Genomic DNA, 20,505 nt, shown 5'->3' with positions numbered 1-20,505 from the left:
CCTGTCCGTCATGGGTATGAATAATACTTGTCATGGGGTATAAGTGAAGGGTTTAAGATTGAATTGGCCTCCTGTCTGTCGTGGGTATGAATAATACTTGTCATATCCATGAACATAGTATATGGTACTAAACTGAATTAAGACCATTGAGGGTAGTGAGAAATTATTGGATATGTATTCATTACGTCCTTTTTTTAGTCATTACATTATTTAATATAAGGGTATTCTTGGAATGTTTAGTTAAGTGAGAAAAAAAATCCAATGTTGACTTAAATACATAGATAGAAATAGGTAGATACTTATAAAATAATCCCTCGGAGCTTATGGCGATTCAAGCACGTGAATTGTGGTGATAACCTTGTTTCTGCTCGTGTTTTGGTGTGCAGGGCATGCGCACTTCACAAGTCACTGTTTTTCTTTTTCCTTTTCTTTTACCAAAAGAAGAAAAAAAGGAAAGCTGAAAATGTATGATGCACGATTTACATCTAATCAGGCATTAAATAAATGACCGTCCCCATCGGTTTAGTCCGAGTCAGATATCTTATTATAAACCAATCGAAGCGTGTGCATGAGGATAATACATATTCTATTAGGATGGTATCCTCATAATTGAATCGAATGAGCCACTAAACAAAGACCATTAATTGCACTCAATCAAGACATAGGAAATAAGTAAAGAAACATCCCTCAAGTTGGGGAGGAGAGAGAGAGAGAGAGATAGTTTACCGTATCAATGGAATGAAAGCTGACAAACAAAGTCAACACATGGGTATGCTTATGCTAATCTATGGTTCATGTTAAAAAGTTTAACTCAAAAACTTAAACTGATAAATAAAAAGAGATTGGATATATATAATGATTATATAAACCTCATTGTCAAGCAACGTAGGACATTTTCAATACCCTTTTTCACGTGTAAGCCGGATTAGGAGTGACACGTGAAATTTAAATAACGGAGGTGTACACACACGCTAAAATAGCATAAGCTGGCTCTAATAGCATATGAAGAAAGTCGAACTCAAAAGTTTAAATTGATGAGCGGAGAAGTGGTTTAATACTTAGATATTCTAACAGTTCATATGGCATGTGTTTTAACCAAATGAATCGAGAAAAAATGGGTCCTTTCGTCGCTCCACATGTACAAATAGTAGAATAATATATAGGAGTCTGCTCGTGTATGGACCGCAACAGAAGTGAGCAGAGGATGCTTAGCCACACAAACCCACGAGCCATGCACACACTTGGGACACAACTATGCACGCTAGGTTAAGTTTTAGATAATACATCCATAATCAAATTTTATTCGAAAGAGATAAAAATCCCATCTTGTTGATGTCATGGGACTTGATCAACCCTATTATTATTCCCGAGAAAATAAAGAAATTAGTCATCTTTTTCCAATATATTATGCGATTAATCCTTAGCTGAGGTCGTTAATGGAAGTTTATATATAAACAAGTCATGGTCATCTCACCTTCTTATCGAACTAAAGTTTTCAAGAACCTCAAAAAGGAGTAATTCATACCGATGTTGTCTTTTTCTCCCGGTGGTTGGCCTTTAGAGGATTCCGCAAGCCATGAACAAAAGAGCTACATGCACAGAGATGCCTACACTTGCTATTCACCACCTCTTCTCCATTTCCCCTTCTTATCACCAGCTACACCGTCTCCTCAGGCGGAGCTAGCGTTCAATCCTTTCGATATCCCGTTTGCAGTGGCGAAGGGTGAAGCAACGACGGTCAAGAAGTTGAACCACAACGCCAGCGAGCGTGATCGGCGGAAGAAGATGAATGGTCTGTACTCCACGCTCCGTTCGCTGATCCCGGCTGCTGATCAAATGGTAATTATACTAGTGCCGTTAGTCCTATGTCTATGAGGGAGTTGTTAGAAGCTTTTGTTTTATTTCCTTTCCTTGGATACACTTTGCCAAAATTAACAAGAGTGATGGAGAGAATAATCAAAATTAGTAGCTACTGGACATTGTGCAATCATATATAACCCTAGTTTCTGTAATTTTTCTCTAAATCCTTTATTTTCTTGGGTATAAATTCATCTCTCGATCTTCTTTCCTGACAATTCGGATCTTTTATGGCTTCAAACGGATTCTTTGACCTAACACCAGCCTAATGTTCAACTTCATTATGTTTTTAGTGTGAAAATGATACTTTAAATGTTGTAATTTTCGTACAACGTTTACTTTAGTACTAAAACTTTTCGAGTGATTACTTCGGTGTCACTTTGATAAAACATGATCACTTAAATGCTATCGCTAATTTGGGACTTCGGAAATCAGATTTGGCAATATTCTAATATTTTTTGCGACCGATGTGGCTGGCCGGCATAGTGAGTTAGTATGAATTGACCTAAACAACGTTGGCTCGCACATGATTGCCCCAAATTCAGCCTCATCTTCTAACCCCAACCTCACAATCGTTGATTTGGAGAAAATTTCAGCCTCTTCCTCAAATCCTAACCTCACAACCGAGGATATGGGGCAAAATTAGTACTGAAACTTGCAATGGAGGTCTGCTACTTCATTTGTGTGATTTTGTTTCACCGGAATTGAAACTTGCAATGGGCTTGCGCTTGTAGAAGGTGGAGTTGGAGTTGCAGAAACCGTTTCTGTGGTTGATTTGGTGTGGTTTGGTCACCATTGGAGATAAATCGTGACTTCCTGAGCTTTAAAACAAGCAATTTCTCTCTCTCAGATTGATCTGTGCTGGGTTTAAAAAGAAAGAGTTTTAAGGTTCAGGTCATCGTCCACGTCGGACTTTCTTTTTAATGAAATAGCCACGTGGACACTAAAATATTATAAAAAAGCCACGTGAGATGAATTACTGTAATTTATCGCCGGAGATTCTTGAGGGATCGTTTTTCCACAGATGTGAGACTAGAGCAATAGCTCGAAAAATTTTGATACCGAAGTGAGTACGGTACGCAATTTATGACGCTTCTAGTGTCATTTTTCCATTTTTTATCACTAGCTGCTTCAACCTCAAGTCAGTGCACACTCAATTTATCTCAACATTTAGGTACTAGAGAAACTAAAGAAAAACACCGCAAAATTTAGGTTTTAACAGAGTTTGATCTCATTCCTTTTCTTTCAGAAAAAGTTAAGTATCCCGACGACGGTGTCCCAAGCGCTGAAATACATACCAGAACTACAACAGCAAGTGGAGAAACTCACTCAAGAGAAGGAAAAGCTGCTATCAAGAATTAATGCTACCCGAGATGGAGATTATTGCACTAATCACCAAGAGATTAGCAACGGAAAAGGCTCGCTTCAAAATTTGGTGCCATCTATCTCCACGACTCGTTTGAGTGAGAGCGAGGTTGTAATTCAGATATGCACCAGAAAGGTCTCGACTCATAAGACTATCGATTTCTCTGAGGTCTTGCTTACCTTGGATTATCATGGCTTCCCTCTAGTAAGCTCTTCCACCTTCGAGTCATGCGGAGGAACAAGAACAACCTTCTACAATCTACACGTTCAGGTACTTTACCTTCGTTAATGACCCGTTATTTTCTTTGATTAGATTTAAACTTACAGAATTCTCCACGACATGCTATAATTGTATAGATGTATTTGATATGTGAAGGTTGAGAGAAGCTCGGAGATGGAGTGTGAGACTTTGAAGGAGAAGCTGTTAGCATTATTTGATCATCGGAAGAGGAGCGACATAAACTTCCCGAGGCAACTTGGGAACCAGATATTGTAATAGTTTCTCCATTAGTTTTAAGCTTTCGTCAGAAGAACGCTTCAACGAATTTATGTCAGTGAAGCCTTTCAACCAGGTGTTTTGATTATGCATTTCTGCACATCTTTCATGTACACTGAGAATGTCTTTAAGCGTATTTTTGAAGATGTAATTTTATTTTGCCTGGTTCGAAGAGCTTTAGATGATAATGATTGTAAACTATCTTGCTTTAACTTGTGATTAGACTTGTCAAATGGATGGGTTGGGTTGAAAATGGTCTGACCTAAATAAACCCAATTAACCCGTTTTGATCCATTTCCATGTAATGTAAATCTAATGACCCATACCCGTCCCAACCCATACCCGACCCGACCCATATTGCTAAAATACTTTCATAATTAACTAAATCTAGAAAAATTCATATCCAAACCAAGATGAGAGTGCGGAGTGAGTGAACGCGAGATTGAGCAAGGGCGAGAGAGATGAGTTGAATTTAAATAAGTTGTAAACCCATCTATGACCAATTTACGACCCATTTAACACTCATATTATGCTTATATCCATTTATGACTAATTTACTAAATATAACTAACCTATTTATGGCCCATTTACTGATATATGGGTTAAGAAATGGGTTCATAATCCATTTTGACAGGTTTACTTGTGATAATGGACACTTAGAGTATTTTTTTTCTTCTTGGGTAATTCAAGACACATCACAACTATTTTTTAAATGTATATGAATAACAAAAGATCTAGACAAACAATGATATCAATATGTTTAGGATGGGTTATTGAGTGATAACTATGATAATTAGCTTTAAATATAGGGTTAATATCACAAAAAACTCCAAACCGGTACACCTGTGACAATTTTACCAAAAACTAATTTTTTGACCAAAAAAAATCCCAAACTGGTACAGCTGTGACAAATTTACCTCAAACTAATATTTTGACCACTAAAAACCCCAAACTGGTACATTTGTGACAAATTTACCCTTCGTTAATTTCCGTTAAATTGGATTAATACCATAAAAAATCAAAAACTGGTGCATCTGTGATAAACAGAGGGTAAGACATAAAATTGGCATATCAGTCAACTACCGCGTGTCATTTAACAAAACATTTGACTGTAAAATTTAACGGAAATAAACTGAGGGTAAATTTGTCACGGGTATACCAGTTAGGGTTTTTGGTGGTCAAAAAATTAGTTTGGGGTAAAATTGTCACAAGTGTATCAGTATGAGATTTTTCGTGGTATTAACCCGTATATATAAGAAAAAAAGTGTCATTTGTATCACTTTTTGATCTCCAAAATTAGCCTTGCAAGAACAACATTTATCGAATACCAAGTGGTTAGACATCAAGAAGGAAACTCAATGCGACAAGGTATATGCCCACTGTGGGAAAATTGTTCAAAAAGTACTACACAAATAATACGGCGGCCAATTCAGTCTTAAACTTTTCAATTTGGCCAATTTAGGTCTAAATCTTTTGATGATTTGCCAATATAGTCATTTCAACCAATTTTGGTTGGAAATCGCTGACGTGACCGCCGACTGTCCTATGTAGCACATGTGACGTCAACATGGACAATTTTTGCAATTTTTTAAAAATTTATTGAATTTTTATAGATATTTTGATTTTTCCTTTTTTATTTTTTTCTTTTCTTTTTTTTTTCCTCTATTCATCTTCATGGAAGGGCTGGCGCCTCGGCGATGGCCACTTTTCTACTGATGGAGAACCTTAACTCCGAGCAACCGTGACTGTCCATAAGAAAATACTCGTAGTCATGTTTATCTCGTGCAGTTTCATTCTAATTTGCATCTAAGTGTCACTAAATAACGTCAAACTATTCACAAGAAAATCTACCCGTAAAAGGCATCTTGAGCATTGTTGATCAAGAGATACTTGCAGAATAAACCCAAGCCGAAATCAGTAGAGGAAGAAAAAAACAGGGAAGGAAATAGAAGCAAACTTTGATCGGGGTGCTGCACAAAGATTATAATCAAAAGTTGTCTTTGATCAGCAGTGACTTTCCTAGACAAACAGAAGTCCAAAGTATGTTACATTCCGGGACCGCTGGGGTGAAATATGTTTACCGGAAATGAAAGGAAATTTCCGCGTTCCTGAATCAAGATAACAGAACCCTAAAAAAGTCAGCGGACCACTAGAACTGTCAATCCTAGGTTTTAGATATTGATCTGGAGATGTGGAACTGCCTTCATACGTTGCTGCATAAATCACAAGGTGACAGGACCTTTGTAGTTTCATTCTCAAAACTAGTCAAGAAAAATTCATTTTTAATAGACTGTTTATAGGTTTTTACATATCCATATGTATCCTTGTGTGTACATTTCAGTTCCTTGGAGAAATAAGTCCATAGCATCCTGAACCGATTCGCTTTTTCAGATGTTCGTTGGGGCATATCCAAGAATAGCCTGGAACATCGATAAGGTCAGATCTACTCCAGCAATTGAAAGCATCAGCAATTCATTAACCATCTACAAATAATTATAATAAGAAAGTTGGGTAGTATGGAACTTTGTAGTTGATCCACATTATCACAGAGTTGCATTCCCTTCCACACCCCTTACATTAATTAAATAAAAAAGCTTAATTACTTATTTAGCATTGGTGATTCCTCTAATATATATTTAGCATTGGTTCATGTAATATACAAAGAGGTCAATACAATTTATTGAATATGTTGAATAATTATCATCTGGAATCTTTTAATATTGAAGATAAAGAAGCATGCTTTCCTATTTCTTATGTATTGGCTAAAAAAGTTTGCAATATACATATAAAGTTTTTTCCTTACATATCTGATAATGATTTACAATGTATCTTTGTTATTTTTTAGTATTTCTAGATAACTGAATTTTTGCTACCTTTTCCATGGATTATGATGAAAGTGACGAAGGGTTGAGGTATGTATCTTCTTCTTTTAAGTATTTCTCTTTTGTAAATGTAATTGAGATACACTCATTTCAACAAGTGAAAAACATAACTATTAATGAAGGATTACACAGTTTATAATGCCATAATTTTGTAGATTTCCATCGACTCATATTGACTTTCACATGCTACCTATCTTTTCCAAATTAATGGGTAAATGGGCGAAGTCCAGCGAAGAGCAATGTGGAAAAGAACAAGTTGATGTTGATCTTAATGGAGATTCTGGAAGTGGAATATAATTGCCTCTATGGACAACAGAGACAGACGTATTTCTTGCTTTAGCATCTAATTGAGTTTCCATCTTCATATTTGGATATGATGGTGGTGATGCTATGGAGCAGTGTCTTTTCACGGTTAGTGTCTTTCGAGTAAAGTCCTCTTTCATAGAATACTGTGGACAACATAACTATAGTTTACAACCAAATCAAGTTTGTCACTGCATCATTATGTGCATAATCCATAACCCATTGATATTAATGGTTGAGGATTAAAGCCACTAGGAACAACTTCTGCACCAGAGAGAGAAAATTATATGAATGCAATGCCCGAAGGGAATTCCCTTTTTGTTACAAACATTTACGTGAAACAACGCTGTAATAACCAAAATCCACCGAATATGACGACAATTTCTCATTCCAAACAATTATATGGAAACCAACTAAAGTTCAAAAGTATTAAATGGACAAAATTCATTGACTATAATGGCTACATTTTCCTAAAGGCAGCATGAATGAGGTATGTCTAGATTTTTAAGGTGAGTAGCTAACTAATTTAGTATGACCAAAGAATTTTTGGCTAAAAAGAAAAGGAGGAATAGTGCCACTAGTGGCATTTTAGAACGAAAAATTTAGACATACCATTGAGAGTGCTTCCGGGCGGCTCGTGGTTATGTCATGCATCTATGGACTATGAGGGATTCTTTTTGCTGTATATCGACATCAGACTAGCTCTCATGCATGTATGGCCAGACAAATGTCTTTCCCAGAGGCAGAGTCAATGGTAGAAGATGGGATTGGCCGGCTTCGCTGTTCAATGACTACTGAGCTAACATCATTTGCTTCAACCATCTCTTTATTTTACTACTTAGGCACTGAACGATGTTTTCAGGAAAAAAAGAAAAAAGAAAAAGAAGAAGAAGAGCCCTTCAAAATGTCCTGAAAAATCGACACCTTTCGATAAATCTCTCGACAGTTTCCATTTGCACTGACCCTGCCTTTTGTTTCTTCTTGTCTTGCTCTCATATCTACCCTCTTCCTCGTGGTTTCAGTCATGAAACTCTTAAGCATTAGTTTTGCGGAGTTTCAATCACGCCACTTGCTTCTTGGTATTGCTCTTGCACTTCGCTTTTACCAAGTCTCCTCCACCACCAATGAAACGGACAGACTCACGCTGCTTGCATTTAAAGCCAGCATAATCAGAGATCCTTTCGGCATGCTCAGCTCATGAAACAATAGCATTGGGTTTTGCTAGTGGCATGGCGTTACGTGCGGCCGGAAGCACTGGAGGCTCACTGTCCTAGACTTGCAATCACAAGGACTCTTCGGATCAATCTCTCCTCATATTGGGAATCTCAGCTTCCTAAGGGAAATGTGGCTCCAAAACAACAGTCTCGATCATAAAATCCCTCCACAACTTGGCCAGTTGCACCGCTTGCGTATCCTACTACTAAACAACAATTCTTTGGTTGGCAAAATACCCAAAAACATATCAGGTTGCTCTAACCTTGTTGGCCTCTTCCTTGGATACAACCAAACTAACTGGACAAATTCCTAGAGAAGTTGGTTCATTATCATAGCTACGGTGTTTTTCTTTGTATAGAAATAATCTCACTGGGAGTGTACCTTCCTCCAATGGGAACTTATCTTCACTGGAGATCCTTTTTCTCACCCTGAACAACTTGCGCGGGAGCATTCCCCAAGTTCTAGGCCACCTGACAAACTTGCAAGTCATTGGCGTTGGAGCAAATAGATTGTCAGGTACAATTCCATTTTTGTTATTCAATCTCTCTTTGCTAACTGGGTTTGATGCTTCAAACAACCAGATACATAGGACTCTTCTCCCAGACGTAGGCCTCAAACTCCCACATCTTGAATTTTCTTCTGTTCTTGGGAACCAACTTGAGGGGTCAATTCCTCCCTCAGTATCGAATTGCACGAACCTAAATAAGCTTCTACTTGTAGTTAACAGACTTTCCGGCAAAGTACCTTCTTTGGAAAATTTGTATAAGCTTAGTTGGCTTCTAATCTATGATAATCAGCTTGGAAGTGGAAAACCTGAAGACTTGAGCTTTCTTTGCTCGTTAACTAACAACACAAAATTACAGGAAGTGGGTATTAACTGGAACGAGTTTGGTGGGGTGTTACCTAAATGTACAGGTAATTTATCCACCACTCTCACAAAATTTAATGTAGCCCAGAATCAAATATCGGGGGAGATCCCAAAAGAAATTGAGAATTTTGTCAACTTGGAATTATTAGCTATGGGTTCCAACCAACTTTCAGGTGCTATCCCCTCAAATTTGGGGAATTTACAAAATCTAGCAATAATGTACTTAGGTGATAACAACCTAGGAGGAACTATCCCATCTTCTTTGGGAAATCTAACCAAGTTGATTCAACTATATCTTGGTGGAAACTACTTTGGTGGGCGAATTCCGTCACATCTATCAAACTGCTGGTCTCTTAATCTGCTTGATCTGTCCAATAACAATCTTAGTGGTGCCATACCCCACAATTTTTAGGTCTCTCATCACTAACAACCTCTCTAGACTTGTCTCGTAACCATCTGACTGGAATTCTACCTATAGAAGTTGGCAAGTTGAGAATGTTGACCGCGTTGGACATCTCGGACAATTTGTTGGGAGGCGAAATCCCAAGAAGTTTAGGTGATTGTATTGAATTGACATCACTGAGTATGGGGGCCAACTCCTTCCACGGGTCCGTTCCTCAATCAATCGGATGGTTAGGAGCCATTGAAGAACTAGATTTTTCACGCAACAATTTGTTAGGTTAGATTCCAACATTCTTAGCGGTATTTTGTTTCTCGATACTTCTAAATTTATCATACAATAAGTTTGAAGGCATGCTACCATGCGAAGGAGTCTTTAAGAATGCTACCGCTACTTTTATAATTGGGAACAATGAACTTTGCGGTGGATTGTCAGAATTTTACCTCCCCTATTACATCTCCAAAAGCTCTACTAGCAGAAAGATCGATGTAATGATATTGTCCACTTCTGTTATTTTTGGAGTTCTTGGAATAGCTCTTATTCTAGCTTTTATATATCTCTGTTGGTTGAAGAAAAAAGTAGATGAACCAGTTTCAAGTTTGAAGGATGATTCATGTCCGAACGTTTCTTATGGAACACTCTTAAAAGCAATTGACGGTTTTCCTTCAGCAAATTTGATCGGTATTGGAAGCTTTGGTTCCATTTATAGGGGGATCCTCGAGGAAAATGAAACCGTTGTTGCTATAAAGGTGCTTCATTTAGTCTGTGAAAGTGCTTTGAAGAGTTTCATAGTCGAGTGCGAGGCATCAAGGGACATCAAACATCGAAATCTTTTGAAGATATTAACAGTTTGCTCAAGTAATGATTATCAAGGAAATGATTTTAAGGCCTTATTCTATGAATTCATGGACAATGCATGCCTAGAACGGTGGCTACACCCAAATGCAACATCATCTCATGGGAATGAACTTCCGAAAAAGTTGAACTTCATTCGGAGGATAAATATAGCTATTGGTATTGCTACTGCACTGAATTATCTTCATCATCAGTGCCGTGTTCCCATCGTTCATTGTGATCTAAAGCCTAGCAACATCCTCTTAGATGCTGAGATGGTCGCACATGTTGGCGACTTTGGATTAGCAAAATTCCTTCTTGGATCATCCCTTGATACTGTAGCTAACCAAATGAGCTTAATGGGTCTTAGAGGGACAATTAGCTATGCTCCACCTGTCGAATATCTAAATTCAATCCTATCAACGATGCAAGAAAGTAATGGAAATTTGCACCACACAAGAATTTACGTGGTTCAGTAGGGGAGATGTTCTGCCTACCTACGTCCACGGGGAGATGAGATCTGTTTCACTAATAACGTAGAAAAGTGTACAGCTGCTCTTTCTCACTCCCTCCCTCTCTTTCTAGAGACCTGTTTCGCCCTAAACATATATAGCGAAACCCTACATGGCACAAATTACAAAATTGTCCACATAGCCTAAACTATTTAGCTTTTCCATATAAATCCTTCTATGACAGAATACAAGACATCAACCTCAACAATCTCCACCTTGGCTTGGATTATGTAAAGCCACCTGTGAAAGAATATGAAATATAGATGTCTTCATCCCCGTACCTCCATAAGAGGTACACTCCCGCACTCATTGAGTGCGTCCCTCACCTTCAATAGCGAGTTATATTAATTGAGCCCAAACAGGACCCAAACTTCTCAATAGTGACTGGCTTGGTAAAACAATCTGCATGATTGCTATTCGTGTGAATCTTCCTCAAGTGAATGCTGCCATCTGACACAAGCTCCCTGACTTTGTGAAACTTCACATCTATATGCTTTGTTCTTGCATGAAACACTTGATTCTTGGCGAGATATATGGCACTCTGACTGTCACAATGTAATACCGCACCTCCTTGCTCTAAACCCAACTCACGAACCAACCCAGTCAACCAGAGCCCTTCCTTAGCAGCTTCTGTAACTGCCATGTACTCTGCCTCTGTAGTAGACAATGCAATTGTGGACTATAGCATCGCCCTCCATGAGATAGGTCCACCAGCTAATGTGAAGACATGTCCTGTAGTAGACCTCCTCCTGTCTAGGTCACTAGCAAAGTCTGAATCAACATATCCCGCTAGCTCCTTCGAACCTTCGTTTTGACTGAACATAATACCCAAGTCTGCAGTCCCACTTAGATATCTAAAGATCCACTTGACTGCATTCCAATGCTCCTTCCCTGGATTACTCATGTATCTACTAACAACACTGACTGCATGAGATAAATCTGGCCTGCTACACACCATAACATACATGAGACTCCCAACTGCGCTAGCATAGGGAACTCGAGACATCTCCTCAATCTCCTTATGTTTTGTGGGGCATTGCTGTTCAAATAACCTGAATTGGCTAGCTAATGGTGTCCTTACTGGTTTAGCCTTATTCATGTTGAAACGCTCAAGCACCTTTTCAACATACCTCTTTTGAGATACCCAAAGTTTACCTGCACTTCTATCTCTATGAATTTCCATACCTAGGATCCTCTTAGCAGCACCAAGATCCTTCATCTCAAACTCATTATTCAACAAGGACTTTAAAGAGACAATATTATGCATATCCTTAGCAGCAATGAGCATGTCATCAACATAAAGCATCAAAAGAATAATCGAATTATCATCTGACACTTTAAAATAAACACAGCAATCATACTCACTTCTCGAATAGCCAATTTGCACCATAAAAGAGTCAAAACGCTTATACCACTGTCTTGGAGATTGCTTAAGGTCATAAAGTGATTTCTTAAGTAGACAAACGTGATCTTCCTTTCCTGGCACTTTGAACCCGTCAGGTTGCTTCATGAAAATCTGTTCCTCCAAGTCTCCATGAAGAAACGCCGTCTTCACATCAAGTTGCTCCAACTCAAAATCAAACATGGCTACCAAGGCAAGTAGAACCCGAATGGAAGTGTGCTTTACTACTGGAGAGAATATTTCATTATAATCCACTCCTTCCTTTTGTGCATACCCTTTAGCTACAAGTCTAGCCTTGTACCTTACCTGCTCATTCTCAGACACTGCCTCTTTCTTGCGAAAGATCCATTTACTCCCAATGATCTTTCGCCCTTTAGGTTTCTCCACAATCTTCCAAGTCCTGTTTTTCTGTAAGGATTCCATTTCTTCCATCATAGCTGACATCCATTTATCACTATCAGCATCAGATATCGCATCCTGATAGGAAGATGGATTGCCTGTACCTACTGTGAGGGCATAAGCAATCATATCCTCAAACCCGTATCTCACAGGTGCTTCGTGAGTACGTTTTCCTCTACCTTCTGCGATGGTGTATGTATCTTCTACTGTCTCCTGTGATTCTGGTGAGTTACTGGATGATTCCCTTCCTCCCGCTATTTCTGGTTCACCTGACTCCACCTGCACAGTAGATCTTTCTTCACTTCTGCCATTTGCATGTGAACTGTTATTTGCCTTCACCATGTCAGATTCATTAAAGACAACGTCCCTGCTAACCACGGTCTTCCGTGCATTTGGATCCCATAACTTGAATCCTTTCACACCTTTCTCATAGCCAAGAAAGATGCACTGCTTAGACTTTGAGTCTAACTTGGAATGATGTCCACTTTGTACATGAACATAGGCTGGACAACCAAATACTCTCAAACCAGAATAGTCAATCGGATTACCTATCCATACCTCCTCAGGAACTCTGCATTCAATGGCTGTAGATGGAGACCTGTTAATGAGATAGCATGCCATATTAACTGCTTCTGCCCAGAAACTTTTACTCAGCCCTGCATTCAGCCTCATACTCCGAGCCCTTTCCAAAAGTGTCCTGTTCATCCTCTCAGCTACACCGTTTTGCTGTGGTGTATCTGATGTTGTGAAGTGACGTGTGATCCCTTCAGCTTTACATAGTTCCAGGAATGGTGTGTACCTGTATTCCCCTCCATTGTCTGTTCTCAAGCACTTTAGCTTCTTTCCTGTCTACCTTTCTACTTCAGCCTTCCACTCTTTGAATTTGGAGAAGACTTCGTTTTTCTGCTTCATGAAGTAGACCCAGACTTTCCTTGAGTAATCATCAATGAAGGTCACAAAATATTCGGCTCCACCTTTTGATTTGATCGGTGCAGGACCCCATACATCGCTGTGTACATAATCAAGTACATCCTTGCTCGTATGCTTCGCAGTTCTGAAACTAACCCTGTTCTGTTTCCCGAAAACGCAGTATTTGCAGAAGTTCAATTTGCAGCTTTTGACACCTTTTAACAGCTTCCTTTTATGAAGCTCCATCATACCCCTTTCACCCATATGCCCTAATCGCATATGCCACAGATGAGTGTCATCTGTATCGGACTCTGCAGCTGTAGTCACAGATACTCCACCTATTACTATACTCCCTATGAGCCTGTATAAACTTCCAGTCAACTCTCCTTTCATGACAACCATAGCTCCCTTGATGACTTTGAGAACTCCACCTGCTGCTGCGTACTTGCAGCCATTCACATCAAGCGCACCCAAAGATATCAAATTTTTCTTTAGATCTGGAACATGCCTTACATCCACTAAAGTTCTGACTATATCATCAAACATTCTGATTTTAATAGTCCCTATTCCAATGGTTTTGCAAACCGCATCATTCTCCATTAGAATAGATCCGCCACTGTATGACCGGTATGAATCAAACCAATCCCTATTCGGGCACATGTGATAAGAGCATCCAGAGTCTAAAATCCATGAATCAGCGAACTGATTTTTACCTGATGATATAGAGAGAAGATCTCCATCATCACTGTCTGAGCTATCAGCCACACTTGCTTGATTAGAAGTTTTCTCGCGCTTCTTCAAGTCTTCCTTTCTTTTATAACAGTCTCTTTTCAAATGGCCTTCCTTCTTGCAATAATAACAAGAGAGTTTTGTTTTACCCCTTCTTGATTTCGATCGACCCTTATTCCCGGATCCCCGCTGAATTGTTCTTCCCCGTTCTTGCTCCTTGACTTTTTCGATGAGACCCTCACCCTGTGCCGTAGCACTGTTAACCCTCTTTCTTGTATCATTAGATAATAGGGCAGCGGTGACATCATCTGTCTCAAGCGTCTCCTTTCCAGACAAGAGTGTCGTCACTAGATGATCATAAGATGTTGGTAGCGATGATAGCAGTAATAGGGCTTTATCTTCATCTTCCATTGAAACCTCCAGACTTGCAAGTTTACTCAGAATCTGATTGAACATGTTGATGTGTTCTAACAGATCTGAGCCTTCCTCCATCTGTAGAGAGTATAACTGTTTTTTCAAACACAGTTTGTTTGTTAGGGACTTGGTCATATAGATGCTCTCAAGTTTCGACCACACCTGCGGAGCCGACTTGAGATCTACCACATACTGCACAACCTCATCAGATAGGTTCAATCGAATGGCGCTTACCGCCCTTTCCTCCATCTCTGCCTAATCTTCATCACTCGTTTCTAGTTTCTTTCCTTTCCCCAGCAGCACTTTCGACAGGCCCTGCTGAATCAGAAGATCCATCATTCTTCGTCGCCAGAGAGTGAAGTTGTTCTTTCCATTAAACCTCTTGATGTCGTACTTGACACTCGAACCCTTTCCTGCCATCTTGATAGCTTGCCGAACCAAGCTCTGATACCAATTGTCGAATATCTAAATTCGATCCTATCAACGATGCAAGAAAGTAATTGAAATTTGCACAACACAAGAATTTACGTGGTTCAGTAGGGGAGATGTTCCGCCTACCTACGTCCACGGGGAGATGAGATCTGTTTCACTAATAACGTAGAAAAGTGTGCAGCCGCTCTTTCTCACTCACTCCCTCTCTTTCTAGAGACCTATTTCGCCCTAAACATATATAGTGAAACCCTACATGGCACAAATTACAAAATTGCTCACATAGCCTAAAATATTTAGCTTTTCCATATAAATCCTTCTATGACAGAATACAAAACATCAACCTTAACACTACCAGGTAATCTCTCTCTCTAAACCAATAAAGTTTTATGACAAAAAAAAAGCCAAGAAAGTTTATTTACCGGAAAGCTATTGATGGGTCTTCGTGTTGAAGTTTGGTTGCTAACGATAGCTCTTACAGTCTTATGCACATTACACACCAGTTTGATGATCCACACCCCAAATTGACCAGCACTATGAGATGATCATGTGGCAGAATATGCAATGGGATGTGAGGTTTCAAGGGAATGCTACGTCTATAGTTACAGCATTCTTTTACTGGAGATGTTTACCGGGTTGAGTCCCACCGATGACACATTTAGAGACAATTTGACTCTTCATAGTTTAGTCACAAAAACTTTGCCCGAACAAAGTGCTTGAAATTACGGACATCGTTCTGCTTCAAGAAAGAGATAGCCATTTTGGCCCCCATAGTCCTCAGCATTGACTTTCGGAAAGCAATGACATATTTCAAGAATGTTTGGTTATGGTGTATGATATTGGAGTTGCTTGTTCGCATGAAGTGCTTGGAAGACGTTTGAGCATCCGTGGAGTTGCACATCAGCTGCACCAGATTAAGGATAAACTCTTTGCATTGGGTTTACATGAACAAGATGAACTACTAACAACTTATATTTAGTTGTTATACTTCTCGTGTTGTCTACGCAAAAGGAAGCGGACAGGTAAAATCTACAACTGAAGAGAGAATCAATCATTCTTTTTTCCTTAAGATGATAGTTGATAATTATCCCCATCCGTATCTCTCCATATTGGAACTAGCATGAGGCCTGTGGTGCACACACATTCTAGAGTACTCTTGATTTACTTAAAACTCTGTTTTGATGCCATAATATTATAAAGTGAATCAAAAATAAATTGCCTTGGTTTTTTTATTATTTTTATTTGTATGATGCTCATTAACTGCAATCAATTAGCTACTGGAAATCTTATTCAAAGGAAAATTTGTTTTCTGCAGAGATTGACTAGGAAGAAGTCTTTTTTTTTCAAGCTAGTTCCTTGTCATAAGAAGTTCCATCGACCGTAGCAGGCCTTTCAGTTTCTTGACATTCGGTTATAGTTTAAGTGGAAGTGCTTTGCCCTGACCCTGGTTGGCCAGTTGAAGTTGATCCAGTTCATTACTTTGTTTTGAAATTATCCATCGTCAGGAATTGATGATCTCTGTTCCTTGCTATGCTTAGTCAGATACAAACAATATAGTTGCTTAAAGCTATATTCAACATTCTAGCATACGGTAATTCGTGGACACATATCGACGCTTGATGTATGTAGTAGGAATTATCTGAGAATGCTTTAGTAGAAAAGTGTAACTCGAGTGTATTGGATTTTTTTTACGGGGTGCAAGTGCAAATTCAACACTGCTATTTCTGAAGTTTAGCGCTGTAATTACTTTAATTTTCACATTTTAGTAAAGTTACTAGATCACTACATATGCATAAACCTTATTTTAGATATATTGATAGTCACTTTTTCATATGGGGATTCATTATATCAGGTAATTACTAGCCACCAAAATGCTGAGACTTACTTATCTCAACAGAAAGTGATCATTAACATGGAGAATTTACTAAAGTAGAGTTTTGTTCATTTTGACAAAATTAGTAGTCATTGAAATGCAAACGCCTACATTCCATGGTGAAAAGTAGCTAACTATGCTAAATGACTGGCTTACTATAATTCTTTATTGCCAGAGCAGCACTTTGATTCACCACTTAGGGTACGTTTATTTCACGGAAAACGTAACGTTTTTGAAAAATATTTTCTGGAAAATCATTTTCCAGGAAAGTGGTTAGTTTTTCTTTGTTTGGTGATGGATGATTGAAAAAGTTTTCTGGTGTTTGGATCTCATTTGGAAAATAATTTCAAAATGCGTTTGTTTCGCCAACGCGCACTTGTGGCCTGTCGCCGAGGCTAGCGACTGGTGGAGGGAGGAAGAAGGAAAAAGAAAAAGAAAGAAAAGAAAAATAAAAAAGAAAAAGAAGAAAAGAAAAAACAAAATAGTAACAAATTCAAGATGAGCAATCCTGAAAAGTGCTTTCACCTTCTTAGATTAGGAAATTCACTTTCCTAATTTTATACATGAATGTCTTCCTTGACCGAAAAGTGTTTTCGGTTGATTTATCATTTTCGGCAAACCAAATGGATGAAAATCCGGAAAACGGATTCCAAAAAAACACTTTCCCTCAAACAAACACACCCTTAGTATAATCACTTACCCAAATTTTCATTCAAATATATATTAATCACGTGGAGATATTATCAACTATTTAAAGGCCAAAAGTTAATATTCCTCTTAGTGAGTTACTCTACACATTGAAATATTACTAGCTATTAATAAATATATTCATGCTTTAGGCTGTTGTCGATATCGATATGCACATATCCAGAGTCACTTCAACTCGGATCAGAAAACCCGGAGATTGACCTTCCTTTGCTCGCTGGCAAGCGCCACTAAATCAGAGGTAGTCCACTTCCCGCAACAGTTTCGGCGGGGCATTGCCTAAGTGCATCTAGGTAAATCTAGCCACCGCCCTCACACTATTTGATGTGAGTGCGAATTTAATATTTGGAGAAATTCATAGATGGATTGACAATGTTGTGAACCATAAAGTATTGAACATGTTCCTAAATGAGTTTTCAAGTGTTTTCATTTCCAATTTGACAAATCTATGATGAAATATGTGGTTTTCACGGTTAGATGATAACTATCTCAGAGGGACAATTTCTTCTTCTTTAGGAAATCTCACGAAAGTGAACGTAATAGGTCTTGGTGGTAACAATTTTTGTGGACAAATCTCTGAACTTGCTCACTCATATTAGTAACAATCTCAGTGGTACTATACCCCCACAGGGAGAGAAGTACACAATTGTCCAAAATCTATTGGAAAATACATAACTGGTCCTCATCCGTATTGGTATTGCGCTAGCACAAGGGCCGCGATGCACAGAGTCTTGAGCATTGCTATGTAGTGTCTATGTCAATCAATGTTAAGATTTCTTTTATACTGATTTAAAAGGAGAAAATCAATCAACTGTGGCCTAGGGGAAATCTTGCAGTAACATCCACGATCGAGCTTTTTCACTGTTTTAAATAGTTGTTCTCAGATTTTGCTTGATCTCTTTATTCTGATCTTTTAAATATTTAAAGAAAAGAAGAGAAGCTGAACTTCGAAATTGATTTTATCATTGACAATAATTGCTGGATGCCTCTGCCTGTATACTCTGTCCATTCTAATGTAGTGACATTGTGTGGGGTTTCATTCTTGTAAAATCCTAACTAGTCTCCTTTCATATTAGAAACCTAGGAAAATGCTTGGCTAACCGTACTGTTAGCTTAGAAAACGGACGGTCAATCCTCAGCCACACACTTTTTCCATGAGAGAGATAGAGATCTTTGTTTCGGTTGGAAATTTCCACGCGTTTTGTATCGAAGAAAGGAAAATTTTGTGACTGTCATTTGACTGTCACATCGTCATGCTGCAGAGGACAATAATGCTAGCGCAACCCAGAACCTATATTTCCCGCTTTCTTATTCACAGGTTTCCTAATTCAGAGGAGCGTTCGATATCCGCAGCTCGACTAGGAATTGCTCTCCAATGTCCATCCCTAATTTAGTGAAGCAAAGTTAAGTCAATTACAAGCTTCCTAAATGAGCAATGTTCCTCTACTTGGGGACAAAGATATGATCATCGCAAATAAGAAACTACTGTTTTTGCATTCAGCTTTCTCCTGTAGAATATCTCGAGTGTTAGTTTTCGTGCCAGAGGCGGTCCAAGAAATGGTTTTGTACAACTCTGGTGATGTATTTATATGTCTGATTGCGCAATTAAGGATCGTTTTGAAACTCATAAACACTACGCATCTTTTTACTTCCGTTCTCATAAGGATGAAACACCACTTTTCTACTGATGGAGAGCTTTAACTCCAAGCAACCATGATTGTCTGCAAGAAAATACTTGATAATCATGTTTACCTAATGCAGTTTCATTCTCATTTGCATCTAAGTGTCACTAAATAATGTCAAACTGTTCACAAGAAAATCTACCCGTAAAATGCATCTTGAGCATTGTTGATCAAGAGATGCTTGCAGGATAAACCCAAGCCAAAAACAGTAGAGGAAGAGAAGAAGAGGGAAGGAAATAGAGACGGAAGCGAACTTTCATTGGGGTGCTGCACAAAGGTTTTGATCAAAAGTTGTGTCTTGATCAGCAGCGACTTTCCTAGAGTCTTGATCAGCAGCGACTTTCCTAGACTAACAGAACTCCAAACTTTGTTAAATTCGTTGACCGCTTGGGTGAAATACATATCCTGAAAATGAAAGGACATATTTCCACGTTCCTGAATCCAAATAACAGAATCCTTAAAAAGTTAGCTGACCACTAGAACTGTCAATCCTTGGTTTCAAATATTGTTTTGGGATGTGAAACTGCCGTCATAAATACAAAAGATTTAACACTTAATTGGCAAAAAAAAAGTTTAGGCTTTAATTTGTACAATTGCTATATATTTGAGATTCCTTTGGTAATTTTCCCAATGAAAATTTGAGGGAAAAGTTAAGAAAATTATAAAACTTTTATGAAGACAAATAGAAAATTATCAAAATTTTCACAATAATGTCCGGGTCACTCTATTTCCATCCCTTGTATGACTAAATCCATCCATTTTTCACTAAAAGGGCAAGATTGCCATAAATCATTCAATTGCAATTTAAAGTTGTAGCCCCAAATTTATTCACTTTCCTTCCTTTTTATTATTTTTCTGTTTTTATTTAGAATTCGATTGTCATAATTAAACATTTCACATGTTTTATGTTTATTTAATGTGGCTATTCCATGTATATTAAAGGCATTATGTTTTTTTTTTAGATTTTACTTCCGTAAAAATAAGTTATGTCGAAAAGAAAATTTTCCAAGAAATCTAATTATTTTTTACATTGTCGAGCAAAATTATGGATTAATTGTCAAGTAGAATCTAGAGATTAACATAGACAAATTTTCAAAACAATATCATCGTCATAAACTTTTCTATTTGCTGTGCATATCACCATCAAATCCTTTCTTATATTGATATTTTTTCGAAAATATGACATATATGATATTAATTTTGTCAATCCAAAATGATGAGACTTCACTGG

The 20,505-nt window shown here is 38.3% G+C and overlaps 2 protein-coding genes across 2 annotated transcripts; both read left to right on the top strand.

The window, feature by feature from the left end:
- Positions 1 to 1,370: 1,370 nt before the first annotated feature.
- On the top strand, positions 1,371 to 3,892 carry LOC130136205 (transcription factor ORG2-like). The gene is made up of 2 exons (XM_056306364.1): positions 1,371 to 1,839; positions 3,107 to 3,892. The coding sequence occupies exons 1-2, from the start codon at positions 1,528 to 1,530 to the stop codon at positions 3,509 to 3,511; spliced, it is 717 nt and encodes a 238-aa protein (XP_056162339.1). The 5' UTR covers positions 1,371 to 1,527; the 3' UTR covers positions 3,512 to 3,892.
- Positions 3,893 to 9,739: 5,847 nt separating this feature from the next.
- LOC130136181 (probable LRR receptor-like serine/threonine-protein kinase At3g47570) lies at positions 9,740 to 10,966 on the top strand. The gene is made up of 2 exons (XM_056306330.1): positions 9,740 to 10,583; positions 10,917 to 10,966. Exons 1-2 carry the CDS (start codon positions 9,740 to 9,742, stop codon positions 10,964 to 10,966), a joined length of 894 nt encoding a protein of 297 aa, XP_056162305.1.
- The last annotated feature ends 9,539 nt before the right edge of the window (positions 10,967 to 20,505 follow it).

Source organism: Syzygium oleosum, unplaced genomic scaffold, assembly GCF_021117445.2.
Source record: "Syzygium oleosum isolate NSW1041296 unplaced genomic scaffold, Sole_v2.1 Sole_v2.43, whole genome shotgun sequence".
NCBI classification, from domain to species: domain Eukaryota; kingdom Viridiplantae; phylum Streptophyta; class Magnoliopsida; order Myrtales; family Myrtaceae; genus Syzygium; species Syzygium oleosum.
The sequence above is the reverse complement of the archived record's forward strand: the minus strand, read 5'-3'. Positions and strand labels throughout refer to the sequence as shown.

Coding starts and splice junctions, on each gene's coding strand:
- LOC130136205 (XM_056306364.1), top strand. CDS start 1,528: ATGTTGTCTTTTTCTCCCGGTGGTTGGCCTTTAGAGGATTCCGCAAGC. Junction 1,840..3,106: donor TCCCGGCTGCTGATCAAATG/GTAATTATACTA, acceptor CTTTTCTTTCAG/AAAAAGTTAAGTATCCCGAC.
- LOC130136181 (XM_056306330.1), top strand. CDS start 9,740: ATGCTACCATGCGAAGGAGTCTTTAAGAATGCTACCGCTACTTTTATA. Junction 10,584..10,916: donor TAACCAAATGAGCTTAATGG/GTCTTAGAGGGA, acceptor CTTCTATGACAG/AATACAAGACATCAACCTCA.